We start from the raw sequence: 19419 nt of genomic DNA on the forward strand, positions 1-19419 counted from the left end.
TAACATGATCACATTCTTTTGTTTATAAAAGAAGGTATCGGATTTAACAGCTGAATGGTTTCATTCCAATATTACAATGCATTTTATATAAAGAACAATATTGATTAACTACACAACAAAAAAATCACTTAAACTTATAATCTTTGTTTTTCAGTCTGTAGTGTTCTAAGCTTCAGTCATACTGAGCCAGAGGGGGGTGATCAGTCCAGGAAGGAGAGCTATAGTAGCCGTTTTTTATGGCCCAGCCAGAAAGTCTCAGCAAACAGGTTCATCTTTCCTGTGTTGTCATGGGGAAGTTGTTTATGTGGTGGCAAGCAGTGAACACTTTTTTTTTTCAGCATCCCAGCCAAAGGAGCTACAGAAGAGAAAACAGGTGTAGGGATATCTGCGAGTGAGAATATCAATCCCATTTAAACAAGGATTATACATGTGTGTGTATCCCTCATGGGGAAACAAGGACAACATATGTGATGTCATGGTTGCCATGGCATGTTTTCTCAAGGCTACACTACTACCCCAACTCTCTGCCATTTTTCAACTGACTCACAGTAACACACCATCCATATGTCTCTTGTCACCTGACACACCTGACTCCCAATTATATTGTGTTTACTCTATTTCTATTGGTCGCTTCCTTTTGCCACATTCAGTTTCCCCTTCATGCAGCTCTCCATATCACCAGTAGATGTCCTCAGCCTTTCTTTCTTGACCTGTCACCCGACTCTGACATGCATCTGTTCTACTGATCTTCCCACCCACTCACACACACCTGTACTCTAGTTGTCTCTTATTGATACCTGCATTTGTCTTCAACAGATAATCTTCTTCAGCACAGAAAAAAACGTGAACTCTAAAGTTTCTCTCCAGAGCTGAATGAAAAAGGAAGTGTCTGAGAGGTATAACTCAGGTTTATTAGTGTTTCAGTTGTGAGCAAACAGATATCAGTGTGAAAGCAAAGACAAAGGTTTGCTTATATAAAGTCTGACCTCTGTATTATGAACCAGCATAATTCAAATATACAACAGCAGATCAAATGAAAGATGCAGTTTACTTACTCACACAAAGAAAATACACATCTTCCACATCCACACTCTTACAGTATAAACCTGTAGAAAATCCCTTGTATTCTTTTGAATATTAATTTCTTTATAAAAATTCATTTTACATAAGGAAAGGGTTGCAGTGCAAGTAAAAGAAACCCAAACAGGTTGGCAAACAGAAACCAAGAGCAAAACAGAAACATAATGCATTGTATTTCTTTATAGAGAACAAATGATTGAAATGTATGCTATAGTAGTGCAATGCCTTGGTATGATTTCAGCCCAGAACATGTATAACAAGTCATATTTCCTGCCTGTATCTTCACATCAACTATGAAATAAAGGCAAAGATGCCACTCCTTATACCATCAAAAGTCTAGTCTACCTGGCAGTAAGTGGAAGCCTACTGTGCTTCCCCTCGGGAACATGAGAATCACAAACCAGTTACAATACTGAATTCAAACCCTGCAACCTCAGTACATCATTTCTGTTTTTCTATTCAGATACTCTAATAAATGTTGTTAAAACAGAACACCAAACACCAAATCAATTCACTGTGTTGCCCATCATTCACTTCAAGTTAAGATACTGGTTAAAACCACCCTTCAGTGGTCTGAGGTTTATTGATACTGGGTCATGGGGTGATCGTTCCAGGGAGGCAGCTGGGACAGCTTCTCCTCAGTGGCTGTTTCTATTCTATTATATGTTTCCAGAGCCACCCACATGCTCCAGCTCTCAAGTGTCCTGTCTCCCGCGACATAGTCATTTATTCGACTTTGTCGGTTTGCTGAAGTCATGGCTCCTTCAGTCTGCATTGAACAACATGGGATGAGATGATCGTAAAATATTTTACTCTAAAACATAGTTAAGTGGTTTGTCATCATATAACATCAAAGAAGTTCTCCTAAAAAGCGTAACAATATAAGATCTTTCTGGCCATTTGTCTCAAAGACATATGTCATTTACTCCACCTTCTCCCTGTTGACGCCCAGCACCTCTTCATTCACATACACTGACCACAGGTTGCATGTACACTCTGTGGTGTTTGGTGGGAACTCCCAGCAAGCTCTCTGTTGATTGTGTCCCAGTTCATGGATGGGGCCCCACATCGGATTACCTTTTTTGACGCCAACCAGTTCATGAGCTGTCATTTTGTGTGCCATGATAGGATAACCTGCATGCATCCAGCCTGAAAAGAAAAAGAGCAATAAACAGTAGTATAGTGATGATTCTTTCAGATTTTACAGCTTTGATAGACAAAAAAGAGAGAATGCCATTGTATCTATCTGAGCAAAGAACCAAACAAAAGCATCATTACACTATAGTTGATCACTGGAAGTGTGAATAGTGGCAGAATGCCCGAACTCCCCAGCAACCTTCACCACAGCTCATCTGAGCTTTCAAGTGGGTTGTTGGAGCAGAGCATCTACAGGCTGGACAGCAGCTGCCTCCTATTCACACCTACATGGGTGACATGAAATTGAAGCCCAGCAAATCTTGGAGCTTATCTTTTGCAGGCTATCCATGAAATATCCACTCCAGTGCTGGCAGAGCGATCAGTCAAGCATTCAGGGCAGTGATAGAATGCGAGGTTTAAAGACTCAGACCATATTGACTAACTGAGGAAGAAAGGCCTTGTTGTCATAGATAGAACCTGCTACTCTCGTAAATTAAAAATACGGTGTCGGCAGTTCGTATTACTCTCCCATTTGTTGTGGCCTTCAACACTCTGTGAGGTTCCGATCACAAACATATAGACATAGCAGCCGATGCAGAACAAGGTGTACCTAGGTATTTCATGTAGAGGTGGGTTGCAGAGGACAACAACCAGGTCCCCGAGGAGAAAATGTGGATTCAAGCCATCACTATCAGAAGCTGATGAGTGAAGCAGTAATTGGCTTTGGAAGGAAAGGAAGTACACCAAATGGGCTGCAAGATGTCTGACATGAGGGGTTGAAGCAGAGAGAGCAGACTTGGGATGGCAGGTATTCAACTTGAGCTTTCAGGAGAGTCCACACTGATTTCTTGGTTGGTTACTCTGTTTTCTTCTTCTGAGTCTGTCTTCCTGTTCCCAGTGACTCCATCCCAAGCAAAAAAGAATGAATTACTCACCTAAACCACTTAATTCCTTCCAAGTGTTAGGAGTGCCAGCTGGTCCAAAGACTGGTCCACATGTAACCAGTTAGTCACCCAGCGTTTTTTTGGTCAGGCCTTATGTTCTTGGGAGTCTCTAAGAACAAGCAAATAAGTGCAAGGTGTGTACTGTACAACATGAGGCAAAATGCACTTACCGTGAGAAATCTGCACATCTGCCACAAAGCGCTCCTTGCGGGGAAATTTGTGTGGTTTGGCAGCCAGATCTGCAATGGCCCTCATGATTTCATCCCACAGAGCAGCCAGCTCATCTGGGCGCTCCAGACCCCGAACAACATCTGATGGTATGGTGAGAATGATGTTTTCAAACTCCAACTCTGCCCAGGGTGAAGGAGCCGTGCGCAGCGTTAACCACTGAGCTGCAGTTGTCACACCTGAAAAGAGCAAAGAGAGGAGTGGATCTACTAAAACGCTTCGGGCTATAACATATATAAAAAAAGGACTAGGGGTTAGCTAACGTTAACTTAAAGTTAGCTAATGTCTCATACTAGATAGATTACAAACTTGTGTCACATCAAGATCTACAGAGACAAATAACGACTTTATAATGATGAGGTTTCATAGATAACAATGGTCCACAGGAAATTAATGCTCATGATATAAATCACAAAGTCTTTTCATTTATACAGTACATTATACATTATGACGTACACAATGATTATTGTTCAGTTAGTAGCTTTGATTAACAGTTAAGAAACCCTGTTTCACAGTTAAACTGTTACTTGGAGACACACTTGGATAAACACATATTAAAGTTCTATCCACCACAGACTCACCAGACTTGTAATATGGAGCAGGTACAGCCATCTGCACTATGACCTCCAACCCCTTCACTTGTGTTTTGGGTGGGGCCACCAGGTAAATGAGTCCTCCCCACAGGTTCCAAACCTGTATCATCTGTGCAGTGACAGGAAATCGCTCATGGACAGATGGTGGTCTCTTCAGCTCCTCATTGTGATGCAGTGAGTCAGTTTGACATCCTATCTGAATCTGCAGAAGAAAAGGAAAATGCATTATTAGCATGTGTTAGTTAACTGAATAGGTGCCAGAAACTGCCGTCTCTCTCTTTTTTAAGCCTTAGATTTTGGACCATTGCCGCATTGGCTGATAGGAATCTCCCTGCCAAATCTTTCTACCAACTTTTTTTTTTTTACATTTTTAAAGTAATTATCCCTGCAGTTATGTTTTTGTATCTGCGTGACCTTGTTAAATTGGGTAACTTAACTCTGTCTCATCCCAATATGGTCACTTGCAGTTTAAAAAAACCCCCAACATGATTGTAGCCAAAGCACTGAAGTTGAGGCTTTAAGCTTTAAAACCAGTGGGTGATGTCACCCACCCATTAGATATAGGTGGATTGATATTGAAGGCTGAGGCATGCCATATCATTATACTGCTGGGGGCAGTCTAGTGGGCTTGACTGGAACCTCAGCTTATACTTATGATGGTCTATAATCTTCAAAGTATCACATCAGGCTAGAAAATGCATATTTAAAATAAATAATGAGAATAAAATATTGTGGACCCCAACCTTTAGGAGGCATCCCGATTAGATGCCTCCTGAGGACAGAGACTTGCATGGGGTCAGCATTATCACTGAAATTAAAATCAATTGACTTCATATGCAGTACCTTCCAATCCTTGTTGACAATCTGAGGTGGTATGGCCATGTAGGTTTTCATACCAGGAGAGAGGTAGAGACCTGTGCTGATCCACTCTTCCCCATCTGAAACACAATTATATTTAAAAAATAAAACAACACAGTCAGGGACATTTGCAGGTATAAAATCAGTATTTTAAAAACTGTATTTCACAGTTTTCAGTGTCTACAGTGAGGTTCACAGATTAAAACTGTGTAACATCAAGTAACAAACATTGCTGCATCATGGTGAACATTGCTATGTGATTCAAATGTGTTAGCAAAACAATAACCACTGTACACATATTGTAAATTGTAAAATTATAACCAGTTCACATAACACAGCGGAGAGATCTGACCTGCTGTATTAACATCAACCTTGATCCGGTGGTTATAGACAACAGGCATCATTGGGTTGTCCTTAATGAGGTAGGGCAGGAGAGCGTCAGGGTCTGGGGAAACCTTATATACCTGGGTACCCACAGCGAGGAGGAGGTGGTCTTTGGGACTCTTTACAGGGCAGGTGTCACTCACCTTGAAAATGAGTGGTGAATGTTATAAAAAATTATCTTTCGCACATTATCACAGCATCTGCAGCCAAAAGAAACCTACCAAAACCAAACACTCATAGATTGGGCAGCTGTCAGTCATTGGTCACTTATAGCTGTGAGAAGTCAACCAGCACTGTTTCATTCTTTTGGAATTTTTTAAGATGATCATATTATGTTGTCTACTCACTTCTGGCAGGCCTGATGGTATTAATATATCCGTGAGTATGACCAAAACTTGTCTGTAGTGGGAGGAGTCATGGGCTTTCATCTGCAAGTAGACGTTGCAGTCGTTGCCCAGCTTTTTCAGATATCCCTCCTCATGCTGGCTAAGTTCTTCACCTGCAGTCACATGGGCAGCGAAGCAGTTTAGAAGGTGGCGGAAGTGGTAGCTGTCTTTAATAGCCTGGCTGGATACAGGGGCTTTGTATGATCCTCCTCCGATTGTTGCTGGCAACAGGCTCAATCCCATTTGGTTCAGGGTCTTGTTCCCTGGAAGATATTAAAGCAAATCTGACTTAATATACTCTCGTTTACTGTTGGAAGTGTAATGACTTTGGTTTTTTCATTAAACTGCAGAAGGTTGGGGTTTTTTTGCCCAAGAGGTGCCACCCTATCATCACTGTAGGCTATTAGAGCTCTGTATGTATATAATAAAAGAGCTTTACGATGTTTTTATGGGCAATCATGGGTTGTAGTGTAAAAGGATTTAAATGATACAGGCAAACTATAAAAACACTACCAGTAATTTTGAGTTTGAAAACAAGCCCAAAAATATTTTTTCACATTTAGTGACTCATGTATACCACATACAGTTAGGTCCATTATTTGTTGGACAAGAGAAGACTCCAACTGTCAGTTTCAAGTGGAAAAATGCATAGTCCATTCTGGCCATGAATAAGCTTTTTAGCCTTGCAGGACTTCTGGAAACAATGCTGGGTCAATAATAATAATAATTAGTAGTAGTAGTAGTAGTAGTATCAGTAGTAGTAGTAGTATCATTTCCTCAGGGCAGTCACCCGTAAACTGTGCGAGTGACTCCAGCAGATTCCAAGACCAACATCCGAGCTCTCTATCAAGAAGTGCACAGTCCAAGAAGCACCAAAGATGCTGTGCAGAATACTTAATCTCTTAGGCTACGTTCACACTGCAGGCGAAAGCGCATCAAATCTGATTTTTTTGACCCTATGCGACCCATATCCGATCATGGTCAGGCCGCCGGAGGAGCAGCGCCGCGGCCACCGGACCCGGGGCAGGCCATCGGACCCGTGGCAGGCCATCGGAGCTACAGCGCCGCCGCCACCGGACCCGGGGCAAGCCGCCGGAGGAGCAGCGCCGCCGCCACTGGATCAGTGGCAGGCCACCGGAACTGTTTCGCCGCTGCTGCCGGACCCATGGCCGCCCGCCGGAGCTGCAACGCCGCCGCCACTGGACTCGAGATCGGCCGCCTGAACTCTTTTGTTGTAGTGAGGGGCCACCTGAGACTGTTTTGTGGCGTTTTTCTTTTTTTTGCACCGCTGCGGGATGCGCGGTCTGACTTTGGGACTGTGACCTGGGAGGGGTTTGTTATTTTGTTGTTTTTGCTTGTTTTGGTTCTCTCTGGCTCTCTTCCACAGTGTGTCTTTGTCCTGTCTTCGTACCCTCATCCCAACCCCTCGCAGCAGATGGACGCCCCTCCCTGAGCTTGGTTCTGCTGGAGATTTCTTCCTGCTAAAAGGAAGTTTTTCTTCCCACAGTCACCAAAGCGCTTGCTCATAGGAGGTCATATGATTGTTGGATTTCTCTCTTTTTTGTATTACTGTATACAAAAGATATTTTATGAATTTCACCAGGTTCTGTATTAGGACCAATACTACTTATGTTACACCTGCTTAGGCAGTATTATTAGAAAACACTGCATACATTTGCATTGCTTTGCAGATGACTCTCAACTGCATATACCCATAAAACCAGATGACACAAAACTAATTAACTAATTGTCGGAGTTCTCTCACTTTTTTGTATTATTGTATACAAAAGGTATTTAAGTCCATTGAAGTGGTTTGCATCATATGTATCTAATAGTCTCTAATTTGTCCTTATAACTAATTATTATTTTTCACACACACACACACACACACACACACACACACACACACACACACACACACACCTGTGTTTGTAGAAGTACTCACACTGTGTTTGCAAAGGTAACAAACCTTGTACTCACCGGGCGAAAAAGAGGAACAGCAAGGGGTAGCAACACATCTCATTAGACCAGCCACTAATAAGATAAGATAAGATAAGAATGCCCCAAGAACAATATGAAGTAGATAGGATTGCTAATTATTCTTGTTACTTGGAATATCTCGGTGCAGAAGAGGTCCGTGAATCTCCTTGTTGTTGTCTTTATTGACAGCAATGAAAGCAGTGAAAGAACTGCTCACTCCTGATTGGACACTCAGCTGCACCACCTTCTTTTTTACTTCTTCTTTTTCCTCATTGTTTTCTGCTTCCATCTCTAGCAAGCAAATAAGAGTCCGAGCAGCTAACCTGTGGACTATTAAGCTACAGACAAGAGAAAATATTGGTATGGTGACATGGTCACAATTACCATGTTACATGCAAAGTAAACTATTGTAGAGTTATTATCTAATAATTCCAGTAGATTAACCGCTCATTTACCCAGAGTTCTCTGCAGGTCTGAGACTGAAGTGCGGCTGGTTCTCAGAGGGATGACCTGCCAGGCTGTACTTCAGCGTCACACAGCCCTCTGCTGCCTCTGAGCTCTGACACAGAATTACAGTGTTAAACCAATTTCATCTCTTCAATGGAAAATAAATAATAAAACAAACATTACTGTAATTGTTATGAGTCATTGTCTTACTTTTGGTTCCTGTCAGTCCCTGTGATGAACTGAGCGTGACCTCCTCCTTCCTTGGCCATCCCATTGATGAGAGCAGAGCTGGCCCCTTCCCCAATCCCAAAAGAGAAACACCTGCAATACAACAGCTGTTTTTAAGACACACAGGTTTGGTACGCAGCACATGTCATCATCTTTTTCTTGTTTTTCATGTGAGAGATCTTCTTCACCAGATCGATCACTTCTTTGGTGTTCCCCACCTCTTCATCAGTAAAGACAAACAGCCAGAGAGGAGAGTTTACACACATCTACACAAGCTGAAACACAACTCTCTGACAGGTATACAAGTATGCTGTCAGTAAACTGTTTTAGTAAAACGACATAAGAGAAGCAAGACTGAGAGGAACAGTAGGAGCCACTCAACAGATCAACTTGTATATAATTAACAGATTATATAAGATATGTTACAAGTGATACGGGGCTTGGTTCATAGTTAACTTACATGTTGGAATAATGAATGATTAAAAAGATATAATAAAGAATGGCATCATTAAAGTGTGTGTGTGTGTGTGTGTGTGTGTGTGTGTGTGTGTGTGTGTGTGTGTGTGTGTGTGTGTGAGTTACCTGTTTAGGCTGAGTGGGAATGCAGGGCTGACCGTAAGTATTTTTGAGGGGCTCCAGGATCTCTGTTCCTCCAAGATCAGCCTTCAGAGCCTCCATGGTCTTCTCACTATACTCTACACTCTTACTGCCATGACAAACACACAAGTGAGATCAAACATAACATGTTGTCTAACAGCAGGAAAGATATCTTATCACACATTTACAGAAAAAAGTGACAGAAAACTGATATCACGGAGATCATATGAATACAACTGACGGGAAGATGTGTTCATAACTAGACCCAAAACTAAATGTTGGAATAGCAGCCCATTGGTAAGCTCTTCAACAGGAGCAGAGGAGAGTCCTGAAGGGAAGAGAGAAAAGATGGTGAGGCCACTGTGTGAGAGCAACAATTTTACAAAAGATTTGAGGAAATATTTTGTAACTCTAACACCACTTTATGAATACCCTGGCACTGCTGATGTGAGTATTACTCATATTTTCAGATCGATTCACTAAGAACACTAACCCTCCACATGAAGCCATTTCATGTGTTTCAGAGAGCCTGAAACATTCTCTCCTGGAGCCACAGCTGGACTGGCCATCGGCTACTGATGGTGATTTTTCATTTGGGCAGATGCTTATATTATTATTATTATTATTGTAACCGTATAAACAATGAAAGGTGGTGGATTGGCCAATTGGTCATGATCGACTCTGTGCTGGCCAATTACAGCCGAGGAGGTCAAACTTTAAAGTTCCATATTGAAGTGAAAAGGAACGCGATTTGTCCCATACTTCAAGTTGAATGAAAATCGACACAAAGCTGGAGTTATGCTGTGTCTTTATGCTGCACAGCTGCCTCTTCTTCTATCATTCTCTCCCCATCTCTCTCCTGTTGCTACTTCAATCATGATCAGCCGATCGGCTTTTCTGTCGCAAGTCCGTCTCTGTTGTTTGTTCATTGCCCACTTTGCACCAGAAAGAGGAGACCAGCGGATAAACAACAGCAGCACATTTAAGCTTGATAAGCTGTTGTTAGAATAATTTAACATTACTTTCTAGTATCAGCTGACGTTTGCTGGAGCCACAGCCGTGCTGGTCATGATATTGGTTTGGATATGTGGTGAGAGGGAAACATGAAGATGTAAAGTGCCTGCTGCCCTGCCTCTTTTGATGCCATACTATTTGTTCAGCGTTCACAGCCCACACCGCCTGTGGCCTTTACATACATCAGTCGGGGCCCTGCAAAGTATGCAGTCGCTGTGAGATCACTCTGTGCGCTCTCAACAAGATATAAAGCACGCAGTTAGGGGTGGGTTTAAAAAATCGATTCATCCATTAAAATAGATTCTAACTGGAATAAAACGATATCGATTCATTAAATCCTGAAATCAATTTTTTTATATACATATGTAGTTTGCCGCGTATGAAACTTGCAAGCGGTTAACATGAGGAAGTCACGCCAGAGTTAAGTGACCTGGACGCATGAACCATCATGGCTACTCCCGGGAATGTGCCACCAAGCCTAAAGGCAGATGTCTGGCAACACTTTGGATTTAAGAACTGTGAAGACAGTGAAGAGCCGGACAAAAGCAAAGCCGTATGTAAGATGTGCAAAATGGAGGTAAAGCACTGTGGAAATACCACAAATCTCAGAAATCATTTAACGAGGCATCATCCAGATATCCCGCTAGCAAAAACGGCCGACACCAAGCAACGCTCACTCGAAAAGGCATTTGCAGTGAAGTTGGCATCCACTTCTCCACGTGCCCAAAAAATAACCCAGTCTGTCGCAACTTTCATATGTAAAGATATACGTCCGTACAGCGTTGTTGAAAATGATGGCTTCCAAAACCTCACTAATACGCTAGAACCACGCTATGTTTTACCAACACGCAAACATTTGAGTGAAGTGGTAATCCCAAACATGTATGAAAAAGTGAAATACGATGTTACAGCCTCACTCAAGTCAGCAGAGAGAGTCGCTATAACCTGTGACAGCTGGACATCCAGAGCAACAGATAACTACCTGACTATCACCTCACACCATATCGACCAGGAGTGGAGACTCGTGTCTCATGTCTTACAGACAAGAACCACTGAAGCAAGCCACACAGCAGTTAATTTATCTGAAATTATGTTCAAAGCAATCGAAGAATGGGAGCTTACAAACAAAAATCCAGTCATCGTAACTGACAATGCTGCAAATATGGTGCGAGCTGTGGAAATAACGGGCTGGTTGCACATTGGTTGTTTTGCCCACACACTCAATTTAGCTTCACAAGCAGGACTGAAAGTTCCAGCTGTTGCTCAGCTGCTTGGCTGAGTGAGACCCATAGCATCCTTTTTTCATCGCAGCACTGTTGCAAGTGGCAAGCTTAAAGAGAAGCAAAAGATACTGAATCTACCTGCCCATAAGCTGGTGACTGATGGGGTGACCAGATGGAACAGCACGTTGGACATGCTGGAACACTTCCTAGAGCAACAACCAGCAATCTCTGCAGCTCTACTCTCACCTGAAGTGAGGAGAAGTGACAGTAATCTCTGTAGTCTTACAGAGGCTGACATAACTGATGGAGAAGATATAGTGAAAGCTTTGAAGCCGCTGAAAGCAGCCACACTGGTTATGTCTGAAGAAAAGTCCCCGACCCTTTCCATCATTGCACCTCTGCATGCACAGCTGCTGGAGAAGATGATCAGTGTCTCTCACGACTCCTCACTGATTAAAGACCTCAAGACTGCTGTATACGACAACTTGAAGTCAAGGTATGTTTATGAATTGTGTGTATATGCCATGAATGAGTGTAACTGTATGGATGCATGTATTACATGAAAATTCTTACTATAGTGAAAAAATATATATATTATAAAAATGTTAGTTAAGCCCTCTTGTCTAGTAATAGGCCTTTTGATTTTATATCTATCTATCTATAGATGTTTATATATAAATTATGGAAACAAAGTCGTATATTAATGTTTCTGATCTTGCATGAGTGTATGTAACCATGCACATGTATATCTAACATAATAAACTGAGTTAAATGTGCAAAATCTCTTTTCAAGATATGTGGCCCTAAAGGACAAGCTGTACATTGCATCAGCATTAGATCCTCGCTTTAAGGCCCTGCCATTCTTGTCCAAAGAGACCTGTAACAACACATTCTCTCAGTTGGTGTTGGGAGCAGCAGGTTTGGAGAACGTGGACACAGCTATTGTGAGTTACAGAAACAAAAACAAAAAATTATTGGTTTTTTTGCACTACTCGAGTTAGAATATAAATAGTAATTTCTTTATTAATTAAGTTTTCATTTTTCTACAGCGACAGTCTGATGGTGACACATCTGAGGAAACTGTCCCTGACATCTCTCTTGGTGGTGTTGATGAAGTGGATTATGCCCCTCCAATTAAGAGGTCAAAGGACTCTGCATTAATTTTTCTCCTTGGGCCAGCCTACTCAACAAAAACATCAGCACCACAGAAAACACCAACTCAGAAGGCAAAGGAAGAAGTGAATCAATACAGGGACGTTGAGCCTGTTGCACTTTCTGAGGATCCTTTGATCTGGTGGAGGGACCGTGAAAGGGAGTATCCTCTTTTGGCTCTACAAGCAAAGCAGTATCTTTCCATACCTGGGACCAGTGTTCCTTCTGAACGAGTGTTTTCAACTGCTGGTGACACTGTTACCGCACAAAGGAGCTACCTGACTCCACAACATGTAGACCAGCTTCTCTTCTTGCAGAAAAACCTTACAGTCTCAAAGAAGTGAGAGGGTAGTTATAAATAAGGCTAAATTGCATGAGTTTCACAGAGGTTTTACAATACCGTTCAGTATGTTTTCATTTTTTGAAGTATTTTAAAAGGCAGTTTTTCATTTTCTGATCGGTTAGTTTCTGTCAGTTCACTTGTACACGCTGTGTTATCCTGTGTGTCTCCAAAACACAATAGTGGATTTCAGAAAAGCTGTGTGAGACACTAACAGCAAAACTATTTCTCTGAGGTTTTACTGATGTTTACAAAAGATATGTTCTATTTGCACTGGATCCCTGATCCACTTGAAATGTATGTATGAAAATAAATATATACTAATGTTAATTAAAAATTACATTATTGTAACTGCTTTAGTATCTGTTCTTAATTTTGAAATTTATATAATTCATTCACAAGGCTTAGAGGGTTCTTTTGACAGTACATATACAAGGTGAATTATCATAATTTTATATATATTATGGTTCATATAATAATATTTCGAAATGATTCAAAATTGAATCGAAACGAATCGAATCGTGGATCGAATCGATTCTAGAAATCAGTGACGATACCCAGCCCTACAGGCAGTACCACATATAAACAGAACCACAGCTATAGAGTGAGATTCTTGACAAAAACTAAATGTAGTATTTAGCTGCTTTTGAAATAGGAATAAAGTCTAATATAGTCTAATATAAATATTAATATTTCTTAAACCCCTGGCATTTAACAAAATAACAGAAAAAGAGATGCTTTAACAACTTAGTGTAAAATGCAGTTTTTGTATCACTACCCCACTCTTCCACAAGTGGGGTCAAAAATGACCCCAAGCAGTTCCTGTGGAATCTGCTATGAAACTTTCATTCTTAGTAACTCTGGCTGACCAACTTACACTTCTGATGGATCAAGAATTCGTTTTTACACAGTAACATACACGATTTATTGTCAGGGCTGCACATAAGTGGTCCGCAGGTGTGCATTCGCTGTCAAAATAAAAGTATTCCCGGAAATTCAGTGAATACACGCTTCTTTTGCGGTGGAGGAACACCTAAGTAATTGCTTACGGAGCTTGCTTATTCCACATATTTAAGAGTTCTGAACAAATGTCTGTCCTCCTCCAGAACATCAACAATGGATGCTTAGATGCTCTCGCTGAGCTCAAATACACATTAACACTTTGAACATTTCTAGGAAATAACAAAAATATATTTTAAATAGCAAATCTCAAAAGTATAAGTGAGGGATGCTTGTTAACTCAAGTTTTACTACCTGGATCCTGGGTTGGCCGCTAACAGTTTCGGGTGAGTTCTTGTCCACAGCAGCAGCAGCCTGACCATCCGCTGGAATTTTCCGACACAGCTCCACCACTTTCCCCTTTATATTTCCATTGGCTTCCTCAGTGACTCCATATAAAAAAAACAGTCTTGCTGTGAGGAGCTACTCTCCATTTCATAGAGAGACTTTTTCGCAGCTGGGGACTTGGAAACTCACAATGCATTGAGCGTCGCCGGATTCAAGGTGCTAGCTTACTCATAACAGGCCATGTTGCAGCAGATGGCCGCCCCTCCCTGAGCCTGGTTCTGCCGAGGTTTCTTCCTGTTAAAAGGGAGTTTTTCCTTCCCATTGTCGCAAAAGCGCTTGCTCATAGGGGGTCATATGATTGTTGGGTTTTCTCTGTATCTAATGTACAATATAAAGCGCCTTGAGGCGACTTTTGATGCGATTTAAATGAAATTGAATTGAATTGAATATAAAAATATTACCTGATGAAACTTCAGTAAACTTGCTCTGGCCTGCTACATTCTCATTCTCTTACGATTCGACATTTATATATCTCAGTTTCTTCTAACACAAGATCGGTTTAAAAATGGAGAACAGGTTTCTTTTTTAAAACCAGTTTAAGATTTATTTTGTTCAGCGGAGAGGCTTCTACTCGGCAGCCATCTTGGAATCTCCCCCGCCCTGGCTGTTTTGTTACCATGGATGCAGCTTTACAACGGCAAGACATTGCACGTGACATTCTGTGTAAGGTCACAAACACCCTACCACTGGTACACGCGTTCGTTTTTGAGACGTTACTTTGGGAGAATACAGCTTTCGCTGCATTAACTGCACTTTTGTTTGCTTAAACAGGAAAAAATTATTACTTTACAGGATAGCGCAACGAAAATCATCGCTTTATAGAAATTAATGTAAGTACAAGCTTCTTTTTACTTCTCTAAACATACTTTTCACATCTCAAAATCCTGAAGAGAAAACGTAGATGCTAAAAAGTAAAAACAGATAAAGACTGTTGTAACAATAACTGAGATATGAAGACAGCTCATCACTTTTTCTGTTTTCATGCTTTCTGTTGTTATGGCATAAAGTTAAAATACTTTGGTCATTTAAAAAACAAACCTTCTAGGATTAGATTCGTGATGGTGTAATGTCGTTTAGTTTATCACAGTAAAATTGTGAATCTATTTTTGTAAAATAATTTTTAAACATTTCAAGTCAACTCAGCTTTTTTTCCTTTAATCTGATTGTCTAGAGATATACAGAGGATATAGAAAACATGGAGAGAAGGACAGACATTCTTTCCCGAATTGATGACATTCTTCGACCTGTAGAGGACTTACAAAATCGGATCCGTGACCGGATTTTCAATGGTCACTTGGAATCCAGGGTGGCTGTTGGAAACGTGACAGCCTTTAGAGAAACACCCAGGGACAGCCTGCATCCACTTGGTGAAATTTTTGAGGAGGTGCAGCCGCAGCGGGAATTGAGCTTGGCATCTTCATTGAGCTCTGATGGAAGTTCAATAACACCTCGAGACAGTCGCACTCCCGAGGATCTCAGGGCTATCCCATTAGTTAAGACACCCTCTCCTCCTCCACCATTTGCTCCGTGTCCTCCATCATCCTCTCCACCTCACAGAAGTCAGATTCCAGTGAGGTTAAAAAACTACAGAGAAACAGGTCAGTTCTTATATCACGCAGTAAAGAGTCAGAATGTCAGACATTTAAACCCTTCAGACTTTTAATCAGCTGTTGTGTGAGAGATAAACCCTCCAACCAGAGTTTACACATTGCTAAAACACATTGAATGTTAAGGAGTTGCCATGGTAAAATATCTATAGAGGTCAAAAGTTTGACATTTCAGCTTCACTTTTTATCCAGCCTGTGATTTGGTTTTATTTGAATACAAATTTTGGTAAATGGTTAATTAAGATTGATTATGTTGAATTGAAAACTTGTACTTTAATTTAATAAACACACTTATAGACATACATGGTTTGCTCTCCCCTTTAAAGTGCACTTTAGTCTTGTTCATTTTCAGCTGCAAACAAACTGAAATGTGAGTAATAAATATTTCATGATCTAATCTGTGCAGACAAAGAAGTCGCCGGTGGTGTCAGGCTGGTGACAGGCCAACATATGTTTGAGGCATTGTATCAAACAATTAAAAAAATTGTGGATGCCTCTCTGCCCCAAACTATTGCAGCTCGTCAGAGGCTAATTCCTTCCCGAGCTCCAGCTCCTCCTGGAGCTCCAGTTCCTGCCCCCCCTCGAGTTCCAGCTCCACGAGCTGGAAGAGGAGCTGGGGCTGGAGCAAGGGTTGTAGCTCTGACCCCTGCTCCAGCTCCAGCTCCTCCTGGAGCTCCAGTTCCTGCCCCCCCTCGAGTTCCAGCTCTCCGAGCTGGAAGAGGAGCTGGGGCTCGAGCAAGGGGTGTAGCTCTGACCCCTGCTCGAGCTCCTCCTGGAGCTCCAGTTCATGCCCCCCCCCGAGTTCCAGCTCCACGAGCTGGAAGAGGAGCTGGGGCTCGAGCAAGGGTTGTAGCTCTGACCCCTGCTCGAACTCCAGCTCCTCCAGCTCCAGCTTCTCCAGCTCCAGCTCCTCCAGCTCCAGCTCCAGAACAAAGGAAACCTCGAACGGTTGTTAGACACCCTCCAGAGGTGGACTTTAAAGGGCTTATCATGGGGTACCTCCAGTCAATTGACAAAACGTTAGGGGAGGAGCTACAGCCAGTCTCGAATCCTGCAGAGACTCTCCGGCTGAGCCTCAGCCTGCTGAGTCAGGACGACTGGTAAAATGATTTTCTACTGTTATCATTAATTATTTTCAATTTAATGTGAGGATATGAGTTTTAAAACTATTTGATCTTCCTACAGGCAGAAAAAGATAGAGGGGCTACGATACATCCGCACCCTGGCGCAGCATCACCAAGAGGAGTTGGAGTTAAACCTCCGTATAGTTTGCTTGGGGGTGACACAAGAGGTATACCAGCTGTTTTTCTCTCTACATCTGTGTTTTTGCCACTCTCTTCTGTCCATGTTTGCAAGCGTGCCCTGTCTCATGCAGCTTTGTAACAGGTTTGATTTCTAACTGCTGAAATTTCCTCTGATTCTTTAGATTAAAAACAATCGCTCTTGTGTGTCCTGTGCGGCACTGGACACCGTAGTATATTTATGTGTTCACCTCAAAGAGAGGATGGACAAAGAAGCTGAATTGACCTGTGGGAGTTTACTCCAGGTGTTTGCAAGGGCAAATACCAATGTGTTCATTCAGCAGCATGCCAAGGAAGCTCTGACAGCTCTGGTTCACAGTTGCAGCCCGAGTCGCTTTCTAAACAGCCTGGTGACTATGGGTTTGAAGTAAGTTCACACCTGTGAAGAGTATCTGTGACCCCAGCATCACAATCAGATCAGGTGAAAATCAAACACACTGAGTGGATTTGTCTGTGTTTCCTTCCTCAGACATAAGAGCGTTCTCGTGAGAGCTGGTGCTGCACTGGGGCTTCTTATCATCAAAGAACTCATGGAAGCGGAGAAAGTTCTGTCTGCAGGACAGATTTTCACCAAATGCTTCCTGTTGGCAGTCAGTGAACTGTGTCAGGATGCTTCCTCTGAAGTCAGGTCAGTGTGAACTTTTAACAATTATAGGCTGATATTTCTATTTTGACTTTCTTTTGATAAATTCTCTGCATTTACTTAGAAAATAAAGTGCTGATTAAAAATGCTTCTCTCTGCAGAGCTCATGGAAAGGCCATCCTAAAAGACCTGGTCGAACAGAGGAACTTCAGAAAGATGTGGAAAGAAAGCGTCTCGGATAAATCCCGCTGGGAGGTGGAAAGAAGACTCAGAGGCAAATAACAGACACGGGTAAGCCGCACAGCATACATGAGCAGCCTTCAAATTAAGAAACCACTTTGAAGGCTGCTCATTTCTGTGTGGTATTTTCAGAAATTTCCCACATCACGTCTGCTTCAGTTAAGTATATATGTCATTTAAATATTTAATATAACATTCACAGTAATTAAATATTTAATATGCACAAAAAACACTCACTTATCCACCAACCGGTCGAGGCAGATGGCCGCCCTCCCTGAGCCTGGTTCTGCCAGAGGTTTCTTCCTGTTAAAAGGGAGTTTTTCCTCTCCACGGTCGCTCATAGGGATCAATTGGGTACAATAACTTTGTTGCTTTTTGGTCCGTCACATTGACCAAAAAGCAACATGTTGTTAATAGAGTGGCAAGTGAGTGTTTTACATTTTCCATCTGTGAACGGTAGCTTCTACCGCTCATTTATTGATTTGGCACCAATTTGGCACAAAATAAAGAAAACTTTAAACGACAACAAATGTTCTCGTCTTTCTTCAAGTCATTTTCAATAAACAAATTCAATAAATCAAATTGCATTCAGAGTTATTCTTGTATTTCCTCGCGTAATTAGTGGCTATCTAGTCAGTAGCCCACAGTGCAATATGTTAGCTACTAATAATATCTTTGTATTGTTTTTGTTTGGACCGATGCTCACATCGATGCTTCTGTTTGTTGTTGTGGAAAAATAATTTAAACATCGAAACCAAACCGATTTTCTGAGATTTATTTTAAGAAATTTCAAACCTCTGCAAAGGGATCAATAAAGCCGTCGTGTGGATACAATCTTGTCTATTCAGTGGTTGGGAGTGAAATTCTCACCTTCATGTAGGCACCAGCTTGATAATTAAGTGTGTCAGCAAGACCAGGTATTTAAGGAGCGGCTGTGGCAGCAGCCAAAGTAACTGCTGTTTCCCTTTCAAGCTTCCTAGTTTTTCCTGGAGATCAGCCTTCAAGTTGATTCTTCCCTCCCCTAATTCAATTTACTTATTTGTAAGCTACATGTATGCTCACTAACAAAGCTAAATGAGCTAAACCTAACGGTGCTCTTTAAATTTGAAGAAAATCCAGTTCATTTTCTTTTCTCATCAGTCCTCTCGATTGTGTCTTGTAGCAGGTTTTTGGCTTTAACACATCAAAGATCTGATGGGTTGAGTTGGCCATAAGGCTTGTCAAAGTTTAATATTGGTGGCTTATTGGGAAAAGCAGTCCTGACAAAGTCAATCAGCCCCTCATCCCAAACATTAATGGATGATGCATGCATGAATACTCACCAAACATCATCTATAAAAAAGGATCTTTGGCTTTTAAAGGATTCCTTCAAAAGCAAATATTGCATTTCCTCACTTGGACCATGACTATATTTGGGACAGTGTAATATCATGCCTGGAGTGATGAAGGTAAACTGGTTTTATGCTGCTAGTCTTCCTGCACAGTATATTTCTTTCCTAATGTTCTGCACAGTTTTCATGACGAATACCGACATTTTGTTCTGATGTGCACTAAGTGGTGTATGTTCTGAATCACCATAAAGTTGCTAATAGCAAGAACACAACACAGCCGGGGGGTCTGCCACTCTTTGTTTATTAAGATCTCTTTTCACACAATACTCTTGTTGCTTCTGAGCCTCTCGTTTTACTAAAGGTTATGATGGAGCAGCAAGACTGAACCAGTGGCTGGATAACATGAGAAGGAAGGAGTG

General features: G+C 41.6%; 3 protein-coding genes across 3 annotated transcripts; 2 read left to right on the forward strand and 1 right to left on the reverse strand.

The window, feature by feature from the left end:
• Positions 1-890: 890 nt before the first annotated feature.
• On the reverse strand, positions 891-13997 carry LOC146362320 (TRPM8 channel-associated factor homolog). The gene is made up of 12 exons (XM_084918642.1): positions 13846-13997; positions 9104-9190; positions 8848-8971; positions 8248-8358; positions 8046-8149; positions 7591-7928; positions 5572-5873; positions 5193-5367; positions 4826-4920; positions 3971-4184; positions 3332-3568; positions 891-2229 (listed from the first exon to the last, which is right to left on the reverse strand). The coding sequence occupies exons 6-12, from the start codon at positions 7631-7633 to the stop codon at positions 2003-2005; spliced, it is 1293 nt and encodes a 430-aa protein (XP_084774768.1). The 5' UTR covers positions 7634-7928; positions 8046-8149; positions 8248-8358; positions 8848-8971; positions 9104-9190; positions 13846-13997; the 3' UTR covers positions 891-2002.
• LOC146362321 (E3 SUMO-protein ligase ZBED1-like) lies at positions 10253-13070 on the forward strand. The gene is made up of 3 exons (XM_084918643.1): positions 10253-11595; positions 11893-12043; positions 12149-13070. Exons 1-3 carry the CDS (start codon positions 11291-11293, stop codon positions 12593-12595), a joined length of 903 nt encoding a protein of 300 aa, XP_084774769.1. The 5' UTR covers positions 10253-11290; the 3' UTR covers positions 12596-13070.
• A 41-nt stretch (positions 13998-14038) lies between the features above and the next one.
• On the forward strand, positions 14039-16525 carry LOC146362322 (uncharacterized). The gene is made up of 3 exons (XM_084920112.1): positions 14039-15536; positions 15952-16391; positions 16502-16525. Exons 1-3 carry the CDS (start codon positions 15134-15136, stop codon positions 16523-16525), a joined length of 867 nt encoding a protein of 288 aa, XP_084776238.1. The 5' UTR covers positions 14039-15133.
• The last annotated feature ends 2894 nt before the right edge of the window (positions 16526-19419 follow it).

The sequence above is a fragment of the Perissodus microlepis genome, chromosome 22, assembly GCF_051167445.1.
Source record: "Perissodus microlepis isolate ML-2025 ecotype Zambia chromosome 22, ASM5116744v1, whole genome shotgun sequence".
NCBI classification, from domain to species: domain Eukaryota; kingdom Metazoa; phylum Chordata; class Actinopteri; order Cichliformes; family Cichlidae; genus Perissodus; species Perissodus microlepis.